Genomic DNA, 19,191 nt, shown 5'->3' with positions numbered 1-19,191 from the left:
TGTAAACTCCATAATGTAATTAATATTTTAGGGAAGGATTTGTCCAGTCACCAGTGTGCCATTGAGAAACTTCAGTTGGTGTAGGAGAGGTTTACCCATAAATCATGTGTACTCATAAATAATGTAGAACTAGAGCAATTCAACGAGACCAAAGGGTCAATACTATCCATGAGCTGTCATATGTATTCCCATGCCCCAGCAACCCCCTTATACACATCCATGACAGACAGACTGTATGTATTGTCTGTCAGAGCATCATGTCATTTTCCTTACAGTATAGGGTCATTTATGAATATAGGAACCTCATAAATCAGTGAATACTGCACTTTCCTTAAAAATGTTTGTTCAAATTATAATATTTACTTGTGATATACACTTGTGTCTGAACGTTATCTCTCCTAAAAATTATCCTGGATCTTCTCTCCTCAATCCCATTCCTCCTTTCTTTAGGGCTTTGCAGTTAGTTAATGAGTGAATGAACAGTGAGTTCAGTGCTTTCCAGGAAACAACCAACTCTCTATATAATGGCCCTGAGGCCTCCGTCATGATAGTTGTGTGTAATTTCCAACACCAACAGACCCTGGCCATGGGATTCCCAGCATGCTCTCTCATTAGACCTCTGTACCCAAGCTGGCACTCAGTGGAGATCTCCACTATCAAAGTAGCCATTGAATCCAGCAGCACTTCTCACCCTGCCTCCCCTGCACTGGCCTGTTCTAATAAGAAGATAAGCTCTGAGATGAGCGGGCTCTGGAAGTCCAGCTGACACTATTGGAAAGTGGTTAGTGTTGTTTTAGGAGGCAGTGAGGGATGACTGCCTGGTGGAGAGACTGTATGACCTGTTCCCGGTGACTGACACACACACACACACACACACACACACACACACACACACACACACACACACACACACACACACACACACACACACACACACACACACACACACACACACACACACACACAGCAGTCCCCCCTGTTACAACCTCTCTGAGGGGAAAGAAGGGAGAGAGAAAAATAGTAGAGAGAGAGGTGGCTCGGTCTCAGGTGGAGAAAAAGAGTGTGAAATGGAGAGACCCTCATTAAAAGGGAGCGTTCATTTCACAAACGTCCCCAACACTTCAATGAGTTGTCATGCAGTGATAAATTGTTCTGCGTGGTGCAAACCAGGCCTTTATTCTCTTCTCCTCCACCATGTTCACTTCCTCCCAATTAAATGCCCATTGGACTAAGGAAGAGAGAGCACACTGGGCACTACACAGAGAGGAGAGTGGAGTGGAGTGGATGAAAGGACATGGGAAAGTAATTCTGCTTTGAAAGTCTCTCTTAGCTTAAAGTGGAACTGACAGCGTTTTAACTACTTTGCAGATATGAAACAAACAAACAGAAAAGAAACAAACAGAAAACGTTTGAGAGGGTTTAGCTAATATCCCCTCGTTAGATTTGAGCTCATTTTGCTCTGGCTAGCATTAGTTGTTGATCTTGTTTTTGTTGATGTGCATAACTGAGGGAGAAAACACCTACCTTTTCATGGTTGTTTGATCAATAGGATTGTAAAGTTCCCAAATGTAAGAGGACTCCTGCGGTATTTACATATGTGACCGACCGGCTCGATTCGGTCTTATGTAGCAACATTTGAAATTGCGTTTAAAAAATAAAAAAAATTACATTGGATAAAAGTAGAGACTCAGAGCTAGAAAATGGTATATCATACACTACAGTTGAGGAACAACGGGAAAGTAATTCTGCAATTCTGAAAGTTGCTAAACTTGTAACCCCACTTTTGAGAAAATGGCCCTTGAATGATTTTTGGTATACCTACTGGAGAGCTCTTCTTTGTCTACACCCATTCAGCATTTTTCCCACCCTCTTAAGCCTTAGCTCCACCCATCTCTTTAAGGATCCACATGAGGCCATGTACTAAACAACCAAAGATTTCAAGACTAAAGGTTGGTTTATACTACGTCTATCGACAGTTGTCACAGTGACATCATGAACATTCTGTTGTCGTCCAACATCAAACTTGTAGTTGTCGTTATGAAAAAGTATAAACAGAAACTACAGGCTGCATGACATCAGCAGCCTGGTGGTCCAAAGTTGCATAACTGGTGTATTTCAACACCAATAAATCCACCTGTTTAAAAATGTATTTAGGATACGTCAATTTAGCAAACCAGGCAACTGAAAGCTACTTTCTAAACAATGTTTTGGTTCGTTTCTAGCTTATTAGCTAGCTAGCTAAAGTTACCTTAGCTGGCTAGCCAGTTAAAATGATGACCATGTCATAAAGCTAACAACGTCTTCACTTTAGCTCATTTGTATTCATTATTTCAGGAAAACAACTCTAAACAAGATCCTTATTTACAAGTTAATCAAATCAGATCAATTTTATTGGTCACATACATATGGTTAGCAGATGTTAATTCGAGTGTAGCGAAATGCTTGTGCTTCTAGTTCCGACTATGCAATAATATTTAACAGTAATCTAACATTCACAACTACCTTATACACATATACACACAAATGTAAAGGGATGAACAGATTATGTATATATTAATATATGGATGAGTGATGGCATGCGGCATAGGCAAGATGCAGTAGATGGTATAGAACACAGTATATACATATGAGATGAGTAATGTAGGATATGTAAACATTATTAAAGTGTCGTTATTTAAAGTGACTAGTGATACCTTTATTGAGTCCATTTATTTAAGTGGGCAGAGATTTGAGTCTGTATGTTGGCAGCAGCCTCTCTATGTTAGTGATGGCTGTTTAACAGTCTGATGGCCTTGAGATAGAAGCTGTTTTTCAGTCTCTTGGTCCCAGCTTTGATGCACCTGTACTGACCTCGCCTTCTGGATGATAGCGGTGTGAACAGGCAGTGGCTCGGGTGATTGTTGTCATTGATGATCTTTTTAGCCTTCCTGTGACATCGAGGGCTGTAGGTGTCCTGGAGGGCAGGTAGTTTACCCCCGGTGATACGTTATGCAGACCGCACTACCCTCTGGAGAGCCTTGCGGTTGAGGGCGGTGCAATTGCCGTACCAGGCGGTGATACAGCCCGACAGGATGCTCTCAATTGTGCATCTGTAAAAGTTTGTGAGTGTTTTAGATGACAAGCCAAATTCCTTCAGCCTCCTGAGGTTGAAGAGGCGTTGTTGCACCTTCCTCACCACGCTGTCTGTGTGGATGGACCATTTCAGTTTGTCCGATAAAACTTTCCACCTTCTCCTCTACTGTCCCGTTGATGTGGATGGGGGGTGCTCCCTCTGCTGTTTCCTGTCGTCCACGAGCATCTCCTTTGTTTTTTGGACGTTGAGTGAGAGGTTATTTTCCTGACACCACACTCCGAGGGCCCTCACCATCTCCCTATAGGCCGTCTCGTTGTTGTTGGTAATCGGGCCTACCACTGTAGTGTCGCCTGCAAACTTGACGATTGAGTTGGAAGCGTGCTTGGCCACGCAGTCATGGGTGAACAGAGAGTACAGGAGAGGGCTGAGAATGCACCCTTGTGGAGCCTCAGTGTTGAGGATCAGCGGGGTAGAGATGTTGTTTCCTACCTTCACCACCTGGGGGCGGCCCATCAAAGTCCAGGACCCAGTTGCACAGGGCGGGGTCGAGACCCAGGGTCTTGAGCTTAATGACGAGTTTGGAGGGTTAAATGCAGAGCTGTAGTCAATGAACAACATTCTTACATAGGTATTCCTCTTGTCCAGATGGGATAGGGCAGTGTGCAGTGTGATGGTGATTGCGTCGTCAGTGGACCTATTGGGGCGGTAAGCAAATTGGAGTGGCTCTAGGGTATCAGGTAGGGTGGAGGTAATATGATCCTTGACTAGTCTCCCAAAGCACTTCATGATGACAGAAGTGAGAGCAATGGGGCGATAGTCATTTAGTTCAGTTACCTTAGCTTTCTTGGGAACAGGAACAATGGTGGCCATCTTGAAGCATGTGGGAACAGCAGACTGGGATAGGGATTGGTTGAATACGTCCATAAACACACCAGCCAGCTGGTCTGTGCATGCTCTGAGGACGCGGCTAGCTACAATAAATGCAGCCTCAGGATGTATGGTTTCCAGTTTACATAGAGTCCAGTGAAGTTCTTTCAGGGCCGACGAGGTATCTGCTTGTGGCGGATATACCCGACTGTGACTATAATCAAAGAGAATTCTCTTGGAAGATAATGCGGTCAGCATTTGATTGTAAGGAATTCTAGGTCAGGTGAACAAAAGGACTTGAGTTCCTGTATGCACCATGAGTTGTTAATCATAAGGCATACACCCCTGCCCTTCTTCTTACCAGAGAGATGTTTGTTTCTGTCTGCACAATGCGTGAAGAAATCAGGTGGCTGTACCGACTCTGACAACGTATCCCGAGTGAGCCATATTTCCATGAAACAGAGAATGTTACAATCTCTGATGTCTCTCTGGAAGGCAACTCGTGCCATAATTTCGTCCACCTTGTTATCTGGAGATTGGACATTGGCAAGTAATATGCTCGGAAGCGGTGGATGGTGTGCTCGCCTTCTGGATCTGACAAGTAGGCTGCTCCGTCTGCCTCTCCTGCGGCGACCGCGTTGTTTTGTGTCGGCCTCTGGGATAAGATCGCATGTCCAGCGTGGAGGTCCGAACAAAGGATCCGCTTCGGGAAAAACGTATTCCTGGTCATAATGATGGTAAGTTGACATCGCTTTTATATCCAATAGTTCTTCCCAGCTGTATGTAATAACACTTGAGACTTTCTGGGCTAACAATATAAGAAATAGTACATTAAAAAACAAATAACTGCATAGTTTTCTAAGGACCTGAAGCGAGGCGACCATCTCTGTCTGCGCCATCATCCGTGGCTAGCCAATTACAGAATATAGCTTGTGAGTGTGACAAAATAAAAGCAGGGCTTTATACCTGAGAACTTTTGAACTTGGACACTGTCTCGTTGGCCTAACGTTATATCCCAATTTACTTTGTTGCAGGTCATGTTGTTCTTCACATTACCATCTCTGGTAAACACATACTATATCAAATTAAATCTAACGGTACAGTGAGATGGTTACTTGCATAGTGGACTCCTCGTCTGCTAAATGACTAAAATGTAAATGTAAAAAAAAATAAGTATTCTGACCCTTTGCTATAAGACTCAAAATTGAGCTCAGGTGCATCCTGTTTCCATTGATCATCCTTGAGATGTATTTACAACTTGATTAGAGTCCACCAGTAGTAAATTCAATTGATTGGACAAAATTGGAAAGGCACACACCTGTCTATATAAGGTCCCACAGTTGACAGTGCATGTCAGAGCAAAAACCAAGCCATGAGGTCGAAGGAATTGTCCGTAGAGCTCAGAGACAGGATTGTGTCGAGGCACAGATCTTGTGAAGTGTACCAAAAATTGTCTGCATCATTGAAGTCCCCAAAAACACAGTGGCCTCTGTCTTTCTTAAATGGAAGAAGTTTGGAACCACCAAGAGCTGGCCTCCCAGCCAAACTGAGTAATTGGGGGAAAATGGCCTTGGTCATGGAGGTGACCAAGAACCCGATGGTCACTCTGACAGAGCTCCAGAGTTCCTCTGTGGAGATGGGAAAACCTTCCAAAAGGACAACCATCTCTGCAGCATTCCACCAATCAGGTCTTTATGGTAGAGTGGCCAGACGGAAGCCACTCCTCAGTAAAAGGCACATGACAGCCCACTTGGAGTTTGCCAAAAGGCACCTAAAGACTCTCAGACCATGAGAAACAAGATTCTCTAGTCTGATGAAACCAACATTGAACTCTTTTGGCCTGAATACCAAGCGTCAAATCTGGAGGAAACCTGGCATCATTGCTACAGTGAAGAATGGTGGTGGCAGCATCATACTGTGGGGATGTTTTTCAGCGGCAGGGACAGGGAGACTAGTCTGAATCGAGGGAAAGATGAACGGAGCAAAGTATAGAAAGATCCTTGATGAAAACATGCTCCAGTGTTAATCAATTTTAGAAAAAGGCTGTAAATGTAACAAAATGTGGAAAAAGTCAAGGGGTCTGAATACTTTCTGAATGCACTGTAAGTGCTCACTTGTCAATTTTTTTATTTTAAAAGGTGTTATTCTCCCTGGGGGTGTATATGAACAGATTTGAATAAGATTTCATGTTGCTAAAACGTTGTCAGTTCCACTTTAATAGCTTCATGACACAGATGGATTGTCATTTATTTTCTGAAACATATTTGTCATCTTCTTATGCCCTTTTTACTGTCTCCCTGTACACAAATAATGTAAAAGGTAGAAAACATTTGTTTATCTCAGAGTAGTGGGTTATCTACGCTTTTTTATAAATAATTAACCTAAATTGCTTGACTGTTGAAGGGCTATCACATTTTTTGGTGCGTCCGTCATATTAATTAATCATCTGCTCAAATTGAGAAAAAGAATATGAGTGCGCCAGCATGCCCAGTATTAAAGTAGGTTATGCACACAACAACCAAGTAAAATATTATTGAGTAGATAAGATTGCATTGGTCAATGATGTGCTCCTACTTATTCGTACGGTAGGCTACGTGAGCAAGGCACATTAAGCTGGGTTTCAAACTGCCCCAGTGGTGTTGACATAAGTATAAGCACAGATGGGTCTCTCTCTCCCTCTCCATACCAGATGTGTTTTTACCGCTTTCTCTCTCGCTCTCACCGGTGCTTTATGAATAATACAAGCCTTTCAAATCCCTGGCTCAACGTTGTGCTTGACCTGCTCTAGTGGGAGCAGTGGTCAAGGTGGCTGGGTTAGAATGTGAATGTTTTAGGGCAGGCAGAGGCAGATGTGGCGAGCGGATCACTAGCCTGTAGCCTGGGACAGCACTGGGAGCTTGGCTGGCTGCTTCTCACGCTGGCTGTGTCACTCTGGCTGACACTATAAGTCTCACTTATTTTCAGATACAAGCCAGATGCGGGCAGAAATTATGGCCCAGACCACATCTCCAAGCAGCGACCGCACCGTGCTGAATGCTAACAGAGGCACATGATAAACGGGGCAGCCACTTCTCCCAGATGTTATAAGGCAAAGGCCGAAAAACACTCAATCTGTGTGGCTGAGACAGGGCTGATTGGCTATCAAATAGGGTCTCCAGAACTGGTAGCTATTTGCTCCTGGGTCACAGAGCAACCCGCATCAAGGCCATGCAATGTAATAGTGTTAAGGAGTCACTCAAAATAAGTGAGTTTTAGGTATATGGTTTCTCAGGTATAAGGGTGACAAAAATGTATCACATTCCTAAAATGTCTAAGTCTCCCAGCCAGGTGGTAGCATTACACTGTTAAAACGAAGTGCATTGTAACACTAAAACTAGTGGCAACTGAGCTGCCACCACCTTAAAGGAGACAAAACCTTATCTTTGCTGGAATATTGAAACACATGGTTGTGAGCGTATTGGAACAGATTTAAAGTGTACTGAAACATTCATCCTGAGGTGTTCTGAAACATGACATGGTTTGTTCTAACACCACTTAATCAAGAGTTGTGCACCACCTTGCCAGAGACTGGGAGCACTAACCCGGAAAGTCATGTCCAGTGCAGAATTAGATCCCTTCTCTTTCGGTGTTGTTCCCTCTGTCTAAAGCTCCTGAACACTATGAAGGTGTTTTGAATCATGTCTAGTGCAGAATTAGATCCATTCTTCTAGAGTCTCCAAATACTGTAAATGGGAGTACCTCTTACATTTACATTATCTTTTAAGGGGGGGGGGGGGGGGTTAGAAGGATTACTTTATCCTATCCTAGGTATTCCTTAAAGAGGTGGGGTTTCAGGTGTCTCCAGAAGGTGGTGATTGACTCCGCTGTCCTGGCGTCGTGAGGGAGCTTGTTCCACCATTGGGGTGCCAGAGCAGCGAAAAGTTTTGACTGGGCTGAGCGGGAACTGTGCTTCCTCAGAGGTAGGGGGGCCAGCAGGCCAGTGGTGGATGAACGCAGTGCCCTTGTTTGGGTGTAGGGCCTGATCAGAGCCTGAAGGTATGGAGGTGCCGTTCCCTTCACAGCTCCGTAGGCAATCACCATGGTCTTGTAGCGGATGCGAGCTTCAACTGGAAGCCAGTGGAGAGAGCGGAGGAGCGGGGTGACGTGAGAGAACTAACTCTTATTGTATATTCCCTGCTCTGATGTGGTGTTGATTAACTGCTCATCGGTAATTCCAAAAGCTCAAATGTACAGTACTATGCTCAAACAAAGGACACCAGAAAATATTGTTTTGTGAAAATAAATGAATATGTTTGTCTAGGATAATAACTAATGAGTACAAAATTACTTTTTCAATACATGATTGAAGCTTCAAATGCTATTTGCAAATTATTAAATTACACTGTCACGTGTACTCCCTCTCCGGCCTCTAGGACACCAGGCTGCTCGTTATGGCGCACACCTGTCACCATCGTTACGCGCATCTGCGCATAATGACACTCATCTGGACTCCATCATCTCCTTGATTATCTGCCCTATATATGCCACTCCCTTTGGTTCCTTCCCCAGGTGTCATTGTTTCTGTTTCAGTTTCATGTCTGTGCGGTGTTCGTGTTTCTTGTTTTGTATTATGTTTGGTTTTTTGATTAAATCCCTCTCTCCCAGAACTTGCTTCCCGACTCTCAGGGCACATCGTAACATTCACATTTTTATATTGATAAAGATATGTATAATATTCTTCAAAATCAATAGAAATGTGGCATTATATTTCACATTCATGGAAAGAAATACAGGCAATGACTGCTAATGTTAGAAGTAGCAGTCATACAAAACCTCAGCCCAGGTGTAACGCCCTGGCCATAGAGAGGGGTTTTTGTTCTTTATTTTGGTTAGGCCAGGGTGTTACATTGGGTGGGCGTTCTATGTTCCTTTTTCTATGTTTTTGTATTTCTTTGTTTTGGGCCGTGTGTGGCTCCCAATCAGGCACAGCTGAAGCTCGTTGTTGCTGATTGGGAGTCACACATAAGGAGCATGTTTTTCCTTTGGGTTTTGTGGGTAATTGTTTCTGTTTTGAGTATTTTCCTAACAGGACTGTTTGCTGTCGTTTTTGTTCATTTTTGTAGTGTTCAATTGTTTTTAAATTAAATTCTAATGATGAACACATCCTCTGCTGCACCTTGGTCTACTTCCACAGACAGCCGTTACAGAATTACCCACCAAACAAGGACCAAGCAGCGGAGGAAGGAGCAGCACCAGGAGAGCAGCATGATGGACTCATGGACGTGGGAACAAATACTGGACGGAGAGGGACCATGGACTCAGGCTGGGGAGTATCGCCTCCCGCAGTGGGAGATCGAAGTGGCGAGAGCGGAGAGGCGATGGTATGAGGAGAGGGAGCGCAACAGGCACGAGAGGCAGCCCCAAGATTTTTTTTTTGGGGGGGGGGGCACACGGGACAGTCGGCGGTGCCGAGGTCGGAACCAGAGCCAGTCGGGTTGACGTTGGAGGTGAGCGAAGGGTGCGAAGCAGAGACAGTGAAGGAGTTGATGGGGTGATTGGAGGAGAGAGAGATGAGAGAGCTGCTGGTTTGGTGCATAAGGCATGGCATTCGCCCTACGGAGCGTGTCAGTGAATTGATGTCACCTGAGTCAGTTCTCCATACTCGTCCTGAGGTGCGTGCTGGCCGTCTGTTGAAGACTGTGCCTGCGCCCAGAAACAGGCCTCCTGCATGTCTTCCCAGCCCTGCACGTCCTGTGCCTAAGCCCAGAACCAGGCCTCCTGCATGTCTTCCCATCCTGGTCAAGCCCGTGCCTCCTCCTCGGACCAGTCCTCCAGTGGGTCTCCCCATCCTGGTCTGTCCTGTGCCTGCTCCACGGACCAGGCCTCCAGTGGGTCTCCCCATCCTGGTCTCTCTTGTGCCGCTTCCACGGACCAGGCCTCCAGTGGGTCTCCCCATCCTGGTCTGTCCTGTGCCTGCTCCACGGACCAGGCCTCCAGTGGGTCTCCCCATCCTGGTTAAGCCTGTGCCTCCTCCTCGGACCAGGCCTCCAGTGGGTCTCCCCATCCTGGTCTGTCCTGTGCCTGCTCCACGGACCAGGCCTCCAGTGGGTCTCCCCATCCTGGTCTCTCCTGTGCCGCTTCCACGGACCAGGCCTCCAGTGGGTCTCCCCATCCTGGTCAGTCCTGTGCCTCCTCCTAGGACCAGGCCACCAGTGGGTCTCCCCATCCTGGTCCGTCCTGTGCCACCTCCCAGGACTAGGCCTCCAGTGGGTCCCGCCAGTCAGGAGCCGCCAGAGCCGCCCGCCTGTCCAGAGCAGTCAGAGCCGCTCGCCAGCCCGGTGAGTCCTGTGCCTACGCCTAGGGCCGGGCCTCTTTCATGTCTCCCCAGCCTGGTGAGTCCTGTGCCTGTGCCCAGGGCCAGGCCTCCTTCATGTCTCCCCAGCCTGGTGAATCCTGGGCCAGAGCCGTCAGAGCCGCCCGCCAGCCCGGAGCCGCCGGAGCCGCCAGAGCCGCCCGCCAGACTGGTGCGTCCTGTGCCTGCGCCCAGGGCCAGGCCTCCTTCATATCTCCCCAGCCTGGTGAATCCTGGGTCAGTGCCGCCAGGGACGCCCGCCAGCCGGGCGCAGCCAGGGACGCCCGCCAGCCGGGCGCAACCAGGGTCGCCCGCCGGCCGGAGTCCGCACCTTGGGGGGGGGTACTGTAACGCCCTGGCCATAGAGAGGGGTTTTTGTTTTGGGCCGTGTGTGGCTCCCAGTCAGGCACAGCTGAAGCTCGTTGTTGCTGATTGGGAGTCACACATAAGGAGCATGTTTTTCCTTTGGGTTTTGTGGGTAATTGTTTCTGTTTTGAGTATTTTCCTAACAGGACTGTTTGCTGTCGTTTTTGTTCATTTTTGTAGTGTTCTCTTGTTTTTTAATTAAAATTCTAATGATGAACACATCCTCTGCACCTTGGTCTACTTCCACAGACAGCCATTACACCAGGCCTCAATGTGATCCACCGGTCATCCGTTATGCGAATGTCCTGACCTGAGTCTTTATATTCAGATCATGATACATGGCATGGAAGGTTGTTCAGATGAATTGAATCACAATACAGTTGAGATAGACAATATGATTGACATTTGGCAGTAGTCTGTTATCCAGGTCTTGATTGGTTGTGTTTAGGATTGGCCAGCCTGTGGGTAACATTGTATGTATGTATGTTTTTCTGCAGGGATACAGAGAAAAAACTAATAATAACAAGCAATAATGACAGTACATGAAAGTATAATTACGTTATAAAATACTATAATATGAAATTGCAATATGAATACAATTATTAAACATATCAATACCAATATGCAGAAAGCATATACGTGATTAAGCTTTGCAAATATAGATAGCATCAAGATAACAAAATGAACGTCAAAAGTGGGATGCAATAACATGTGGTGTGTTAGGCCAAAGCTAGAGCAGGCAAAAATGGCAGTGGCTTATTCGCAAACAATGAGGTGTCAATTAACTCCAGTAAATGTAGCATCAAGAACACTGATCAATGAATCAAAATGGCTGTTTTACTCAAACTGTTAGCATTAAAGGCCAACGTCCTACACAAAACAAATGTTCTTATTGAGTTAATTATTTTTCTGTTTCCTTTTTCAATGTGATAACATTTTGTACTCACGTTTTTATTGACATACTTTCTTGGATTGTGTACAACAGTTTAGTCCTGAAGAATGGCTGAGTGTCCTAAGGCAGTGTTTTGACAAGTAGGAGACCTGGGTTCACCTCCACGTGAATATCAGTGATGAAGGCCCACGTCATACATGTTACCTCTGATATAACTTGCATAGCCCTAAACGTTTTGATTGTAACATTTATTTATAAATGCCTGGCAACTGTAGCTATAATTAGTGCCAAAGTCTACCCTAGGAAAAGTATTACATTCCCAGTGTCTTCTTTAAAATGTTTATCAAAATATTGACAAATTCAATCAATATTTATAATCAATCAATATTTATGCCATAAATCATTTGCAATTAAAAAATATTTGATTATATGAGAGACACAGTCTGCCAAAACATAATTTTTGTGTTTTGATGATGCCTTTTACATGCACCGAAACACCAAAAAGTGTTTTCACAACACTCTCTTAAACACCAATATTCAGATTGAAGAACCACTTTGGGTGTTTCAGAGTACTTCCATTATGTTTAAAAAAACCTTCAATGTATCATAACACTTGCATTGGGTTTACATTCAAACACCCTCCAAACACCAGATCTCCGGCGCGGCTCACTCTTGGATTGCGTCCTACCTGACAGGTCGCTCCTACCAGGTGGCGTGGCGAGAATCTGTCTCCGCACCACGTGCTCTCACCACTGGTGTCCCCCAGGGCTCAGTTCTAGGCCCTCTCCTATTCTCGCTATAAACCAAGTCACTTGGCTCTGTCATATCCTCACATGGTCTCTCTTATCATTGCTACGCAGACGACACACAATTAATCTTCTCCTTTCCCCCTTCTGATAACCAGGTGGCGAATCGCATCTCTGCATGTCTGGCAGACATATCAGTGTGGATGACGGATCACCACCTCACGCTGAACCTCGGCAAGACGGAGCTGCTCTTCCTCCCGGGGAAGGACTGCCCGTTCCATGATCTCGCCATCACGGTTGACAACTCCATTGTGTCCTCCTCCCAGAGTGCTAAGAGCCTTGGCGTGACCCTGGACAACACCCTGTCGTTCTACGCTAACATCAAGGCGGTGACCCGATCCTGTAGGTTCATGCTCTACAACATTCGCAGAGTACGACCCTGCCTCACACAGGAAGCGGCGCAGGTCCTAATCCAGGCACTTGTCATCTCCCGTCTGGATTACTGCAACTCGCTGTTGGCTGGGCTCCCTGCCTGTGCCATTAAACCCCTACAACTCATCCAGAACGCCGCAGCCCGTCTGGTGTTGAACCTTCCCAAGTTCTCTCACGTCACCCCGCTCCTCCGCACACTCCACTGGCTTCCAGTTGAAGCTCGCATCTGCTACAAGACTATGGTGCTTGCCTACGGAGCTGTGAGGGGAACGGCACCTCCATACCTTCAGGCTCTGATCAGTCCCTACACCCAAACAAGGGCACAGCGTTCATCCACCTCTGGTCTGCTGACCCCCCCTACCTCTGCGGAAGCACAGTTCCCACTCAGCCCAGTCAAAACTGTTCGCTGCTCTGGCACCCCAATGGTGGAACAAGCTCTCTCACGACGCCAGGACAGTGGAGTCAATCACCACCTTCCGGAGACACCTGAAACCCCACCTCTTTAAGGAATACCTGGGATAGGATAAAGTAATCCTCCTAACCCCCCCCCCCCAAAGAAAAAAAAAGAAAAAAGATATAGATGTACAGTGGTTGTTCCACTGGATATCATAAGGTGAATGCACCAATTTGTAAGTCGCTCTGGATAAGAGTGTCTCCTAAACGACTTAAATGTAAATGTAAATCTCAGCTAAGGTGCACTACTTTTCATGGTTTTACAACACAATGATGGTGTTTTAAGTCTTTCTATTTTAACAGTCTACTATTTAATAGAGTAATACTTCCTGTACTACAGGAATCTGGCTCATATTTCACTATGACCTCTGTCCCATTCAGACTCAGCTGTAAGTAACTCTTCTGTTGTGCACTACATCTCTCCATTTTGCCAATAATCGCGCTTTCTGTGTGTATGTGGCTGGCTGTGTGTGTGTGTGTGGTTGGCTGTGTGGGCCATTGAAGCATCCCAGCCTACTGGGTCACTTCCAACTGCTGTAATGTAACCCTGCCCTGTGTTTCAGCAGGTCTCAACCATTTACCCCATCTATTATAAAAGACCCTCTGGAAATGGAGGAATACCAGCAGAGATAGAATTAATTTCCTGCAGCCCCTATTTTAAGGGAAATTGAAGCAAAGTCAGCACCAGAGAGAGTGAGAGAGAGGGGTTTATATGCTATGTAACACTGTCACAGTCAATAAAAAAAAGCTATTTGAAGATGGTGCCACATTAAGTGTTTTTGTGATTCCTTGGTATCTTTTGGCACAGCTAATAATCATTTCACTCCAAAGCCTGAATGGACTGGGTAATTGACGCTTACAAAAGTCCAGGCTCCTTTTAACGGAACTTAATCCCCCTTTTCTCTCTTTTTTTCACAAGCACACAGACATAAGTAAAAGTATTAAGGACCCATGCTGGCAGTATACGGAGCAGTATACAATTAATGTGTTCTTCCCTCATGCAGAGAAAGGAATATGTTGACAGGAAGTCATACACACAGCAGATAGAGCCTGTTACAAGGTGTCAGTATTAGTGATATGAAAATATATGTCAATGTCTTCTATAGACATCATTTTGGATTTAGGTTAATAACCATACATTAATTCTGCATAATGTCATGCCATCTCAGAAACATTTGAAAGCCAAGTCTTCAGTACAGACACAGCTTTAACCAAGGTTTTGTAGTAGCAATTAAATGAGAAGACCTTGCTTGGAATGACATTTTTCACTCTATCGGATTAAATAATGTCATGTGGGGTCCTCAATAAAGCAAAGAGCAGACAGTCCTCAATGATCTAAAGGCTGTGTACCTTGGCTCCAAGGCCTTTCTCGTGCTGGTTCAGCTTGCTTAGCTGTCTAATTGAAATCAAACTGTAATGAAGTGAATGGCTATAACAGACAATTTCATGTTCATGTCTGGCTAAGACAGTAAAGCCCTTCCCAGGCCTGTCTTAATTGGCCCAATTATCTCCTCTGACAGTGTGATGGCTGTGTAATGAAAGGTTAGGGGCTTTATTGGGAGTAATGAACCCCTGCTGATCCTCTCTCTCCACCAGGGTTTCCATTTAATAACAATACTGAGGTCAGACACAGCTGCCCACTCACTAATAGAACTGAGCTTGTTTCTCTACCCAGAGCTGTGAACTCACTAACAGTAACAGATCTATCCACTCAGTAATGGTGCTGATTCTAGAACTGTCCACTCAGTAATGGTGCTGATTCCAGAACTGTCCACTCAGTAATGGTGCTGATTCTAGAGCTGTCCACTCAGTAATGGTGCTGATTCCAGAACTGTCCACTCAGTAATGGTGCTGATTCCAGAACTGTCCACTCAGTAATGGTGCTGATTCTAGAGCTGTCCACTCAGTAATGGTGCTGATTCTAGAGCTGTCCACTCAGTAATGGTGCTGATTCTAGAGCTGTCCACTCAGTAATAGTGCTGATTCTAGAGTTGTCCACCCAGTAGCAGTGCTGATTCTAGAGCTGTCCACTCAGTAATAGTGCTGATTCTAGAGCTGTCCACTCAGTAATAGTGCTGATTCTAGAACTGTCCACTCAGTAATGGTGCTGATTCTGGAGCTGTCCACTCAGTAACGGTTCTGATTATAGAGCTGTTTTTCTCCATGGTGTGTAATGTACTGATATTACCCTGTGTATGACTGTTGCTGGTCCTCTCTCTCTTTCTCTCAGGACACAGAGATCCTGAATACTGCCGTGCTGACAGGGAAGACTGTGGCTGTCCCAGTTAAGGTGGTGACCATCGGAGCGGACGGCATGGTCACTGACGTCTCAGAGGCAGTGGACTGTCATTCCACAGATGAAGATGTGGTCAAGGTCAGTCAGTAGAGACTAATCAGAAAGAAATTATTAGATTTATAGACAAAACGACTTTTTATCATCAAAATTTAAAAAGAAATTCCAATGAAAGGGATATTATTGCAGGTTTACATATGGTTTTCATATGGTCTGAAAAAAATTGTTTGCACGAAGCTCATGCAATTGCTGTTTATTTACATGTTGGTATTATTTGAGTGTGCAGATGACTTAATTGAATTCCATTGACCATTGTTCCAGTGACCCGTGTTTAGTGGTTGGATGGTGACTGATTGAGATGGAGTTTCCAGTGAGATGGGTTTAAGCCATTTCATGGAAGGTGGAGCATAATGAAGAATGGCCAAGTGCACTCAGTTGCATGGCCATTTATTGTTGTATTGACTGCTGGCACAGTCCAAGCCTGACTCATTGCCAGTTGCAAGAAGGGATAAAACTCAAGTACATTTTGAAACATTGATTTGTGTTTAATTTTGTCAGAATTCTTTTCAACCTTCTGGTGATGAAAATACTTTGGCTATTGACTTCTGTTTCTTTTTGTCTAAGTGTCCTGCTAGTGTTCATCTATAGTTTAATTATAATCTCAATTGCTATATACAGGCTGTATTGTGCCTTGGGCTCAACGCTTGACTTGGACTGAAATAGGTGCCGGTACTCATTTTGGGTGCCGGTAATGTTTACATTTAGGTGCAGGAGCTCCACAATACTTTTGAGCTAATATTCTATAAGAGGAACAGGAGCTCAAGCAGTAGAACATGTGAGGTGCCGGTAGTGAGCTCCGGTGAGCTCCAGCCCAAGTCAAGCACTGCTACTCAGGTTAGTCACTGACAGGTGATAAATGCCGGTAGCAGGCACACATAATTGTCTAATTTGCACAGCAGTAAAGAGAGAACAATAAGGCATATACTGTAGGTGTGCCTGATTATGAAACAACTAAGACACTGGGAATAATTTATTTGAACCAAATAGGATTGAATGAGAGTACATCTGTGTTGATTGACAATATACAGGCATTTGTACATTCTACATAACCGCTTGTGTTAAATCAATAAACAAATCCAGAACAGATAAGAAGATTCTATTTTTAGAGTATCTATTTTCAGATTTAAGCCTAAAGACAGGATAAACAAACACTCAGCGAAAGAAGGCATTTGATATGGAAACATCAATGACAGGTCGCTTGAGTTTTCTTTTCTTTTCTGTGCCTCTCTCAAACCGAGGCTACACCGCACAAAACACAACACCAAACCCAAAACAGTACAGTGGGATTCAGGCAGAGCCTCCACATCAATGGCTCACTTCTGTTCTCTGAGAAATCCTCCTTCTGACTCGTGACAATGACTGGTAAATTATCCATGGAATGGTTAACTCTCCAACTGGAGTACAGAGACTTCAATCTGTCCACAGTCTGTTTCCCATCCTAACTGGCTGAGCTATCTATAGACAGGTCCATTATGTGCCAAAGACTCCGCCAATTGATGTCTGTTTCACCCTCTTTGAACATGTCATGACGATGAATTCAGCCAAGGAGACAAAAACCTGGGCCATCCTAATTACAGGTAGCTACTCTGTCTACACTAATGAGCTATAGTGAGGAAGGAACTTTGGCCTCGTTTTTGCGCTCAACATCTTAAAGATGATTTTCTTAAAGTGTGTTTAGGAGGAAACTCTTTCTGTAGCCTACTCTACCACATTAGCATTGAGAACTGATGTCCCTCCACGCCAGAGTGAGTTTCAGAGAAAAGGGAGCAACCTCAGATAAAGAGGTTGCTGACAGAGGATGTTAGTGCTTTGAGTAGAAATAACTATGTTTATTCTTGCAAAAACCAGTTTGGTGAAGAAGACCTAGATTGTATCAGTTTATTTCTAATCATAGCCGTGGCTCATCAGTGTAAACATGACTAATTCATATAATTTGGGCCTGGGGAATTAAAGGCAGTTTTAAGTATATTTATGATTACACTGCATGTTTTTAAAAGGATACCTCAACTGACATGCTTCTCCCTTAACCCCATGCTAGAGAATAATGCTACTTAAACAAATCTGTGTTGACAGGTACAGGCAGAAATTAGGCTCTGTCATAGCATGCATATATAGTCAATCATTTTTGTAGGTGAAAAAGGACAGATGATACCAAATGCAGCAAATGTGCCAGGATGTGTAGAGTGCACTGTATGTGAGATGTCCATACTCTCCCCTGGTCCCAGATCAGTTTGATATCCCACTCTGTGTGGTGTTTGTCAGTTCGCTGAGGTTATTAGCCCCTGAAGTCGGTAGGTGAGTCACCCTCTCTAGGAGGAATTAGGCAGTCCCATGCGTAGGGCTGTGGCGGTCACAAAATGTTGTCAGCCAGTGATTGTCAAGCAAATAAGTGTCGGTCTCACGGTAATTGACTGTTAATTAACAGAAACACATTTAGAATCTCCTTGCTTCCACACATAGCCTACAAGCCACTGATACAGACCTTTGGAACATCTACATTCTAAAAAGTCTAATAAATCCATGTAATATAGCCTACACCTTCAAAATAATGATATGATATGAAGAAAATGTGATCTATTTCAGAAGAACAGAATAGCATACTCTTGTCGTTATGTTAGTGTAACGGGCGTGGTAAGGATTAGACCAAGGTGCAGTGGGAACGTGTATACTCATCTTCTTTATTAAATCAAAATCACGTATACAAAACAACTAACGACACTAAACAGTCCTGTCAGGTGCACAGACACAAAACAGGAGACAACTACCCACAACACCCCTATACATAGGACCTTCAATCAGAGGCAACGAGGAACAGCTGCCTCCAATTGAAGGTCAATCCAATGAACTAAACATAGAAATAGATAGACTAGACTGAACATAGAAATACACTAACTTAGAACATAGACCAAAAAACCCCGGAACACATAAAACAAACACCGCTCTTACATAAGTACATAGCCCAACAAACCCCGAACCACATAAAACAAACACCCCCTGCCACGTCCTGACCAAACTACAATAACAAATAACCCCTTTACTGGTCAGGACGTGACAGTTAGGGTCTGATCTGGCAATGCTAAATTGCTGTGGTTACACTACTTCATTTAGCAGACAAGATTTGCTTGGAATTCCATGGCATTGTTTTATATTATTTTATAGTATGAATAATACAATTGAACAAGCTGAATAAAATACGAATATTTTCTCCAAACGATTTGAGGGAGTGCGCACATGCGGCTATTCTGTGTTGAGCGGTTAACAACGAAATAGGTACTCCTATACGCTTAACCTGTCTGGGAACCTGGGACGCTTGCCCACCCTAGTCAACAGCCAGTGGAATCGCGTCGCGCGAAATACAAATACCTCATAAATGCTATAACTTCAATTTCTCAAACATATGACTATTTTACACCATTTTATAGATACACATCTCCTGAATCGAACCACGTTGTCCGATTTCAAAAAGTCTTTACAGCAAAAACAAAACATTAGATTATGTTAGGAGAGTACCCAGCCAAAAATAATCACACTGCCATTTTCAAAGCAACTAGCATGCATCACAAATACCCAAAACACAGCTAAATGCAGCACAAACCTTTGACAATCTTCATCAGATGACACTCCTAGGACATCATGTTACACAATACATGCATTTTTTGTTCGATAAAGTTCATATTT

General features: G+C 44.4%; 1 protein-coding gene across 1 annotated transcript in view; it reads left to right on the top strand.

Moving 5' to 3' along the window:
* LOC106579906 (transmembrane protein 132C) overlaps positions 1-19,191 on the top strand; it is a 190,507-nt gene that overhangs the window by 116,974 nt on the left and 54,342 nt on the right. The window contains exon 4 of the mRNA XM_014160261.3: positions 15,391-15,534. Within this exon, the coding sequence (XP_014015736.3) occupies positions 15,391-15,534 (144 nt within the window). The remainder of the gene's footprint in view (positions 1-15,390; positions 15,535-19,191) is intronic.

This window comes from Salmo salar, chromosome 20 (assembly GCF_965601325.2).
Source record: "Salmo salar chromosome 20, fSalSal1, whole genome shotgun sequence".
In the NCBI taxonomy this organism is placed as follows: Eukaryota; Metazoa; Chordata; class Actinopteri; order Salmoniformes; family Salmonidae; genus Salmo; species Salmo salar.
This window is presented reverse-complemented; position numbering and strand designations above follow the sequence as displayed.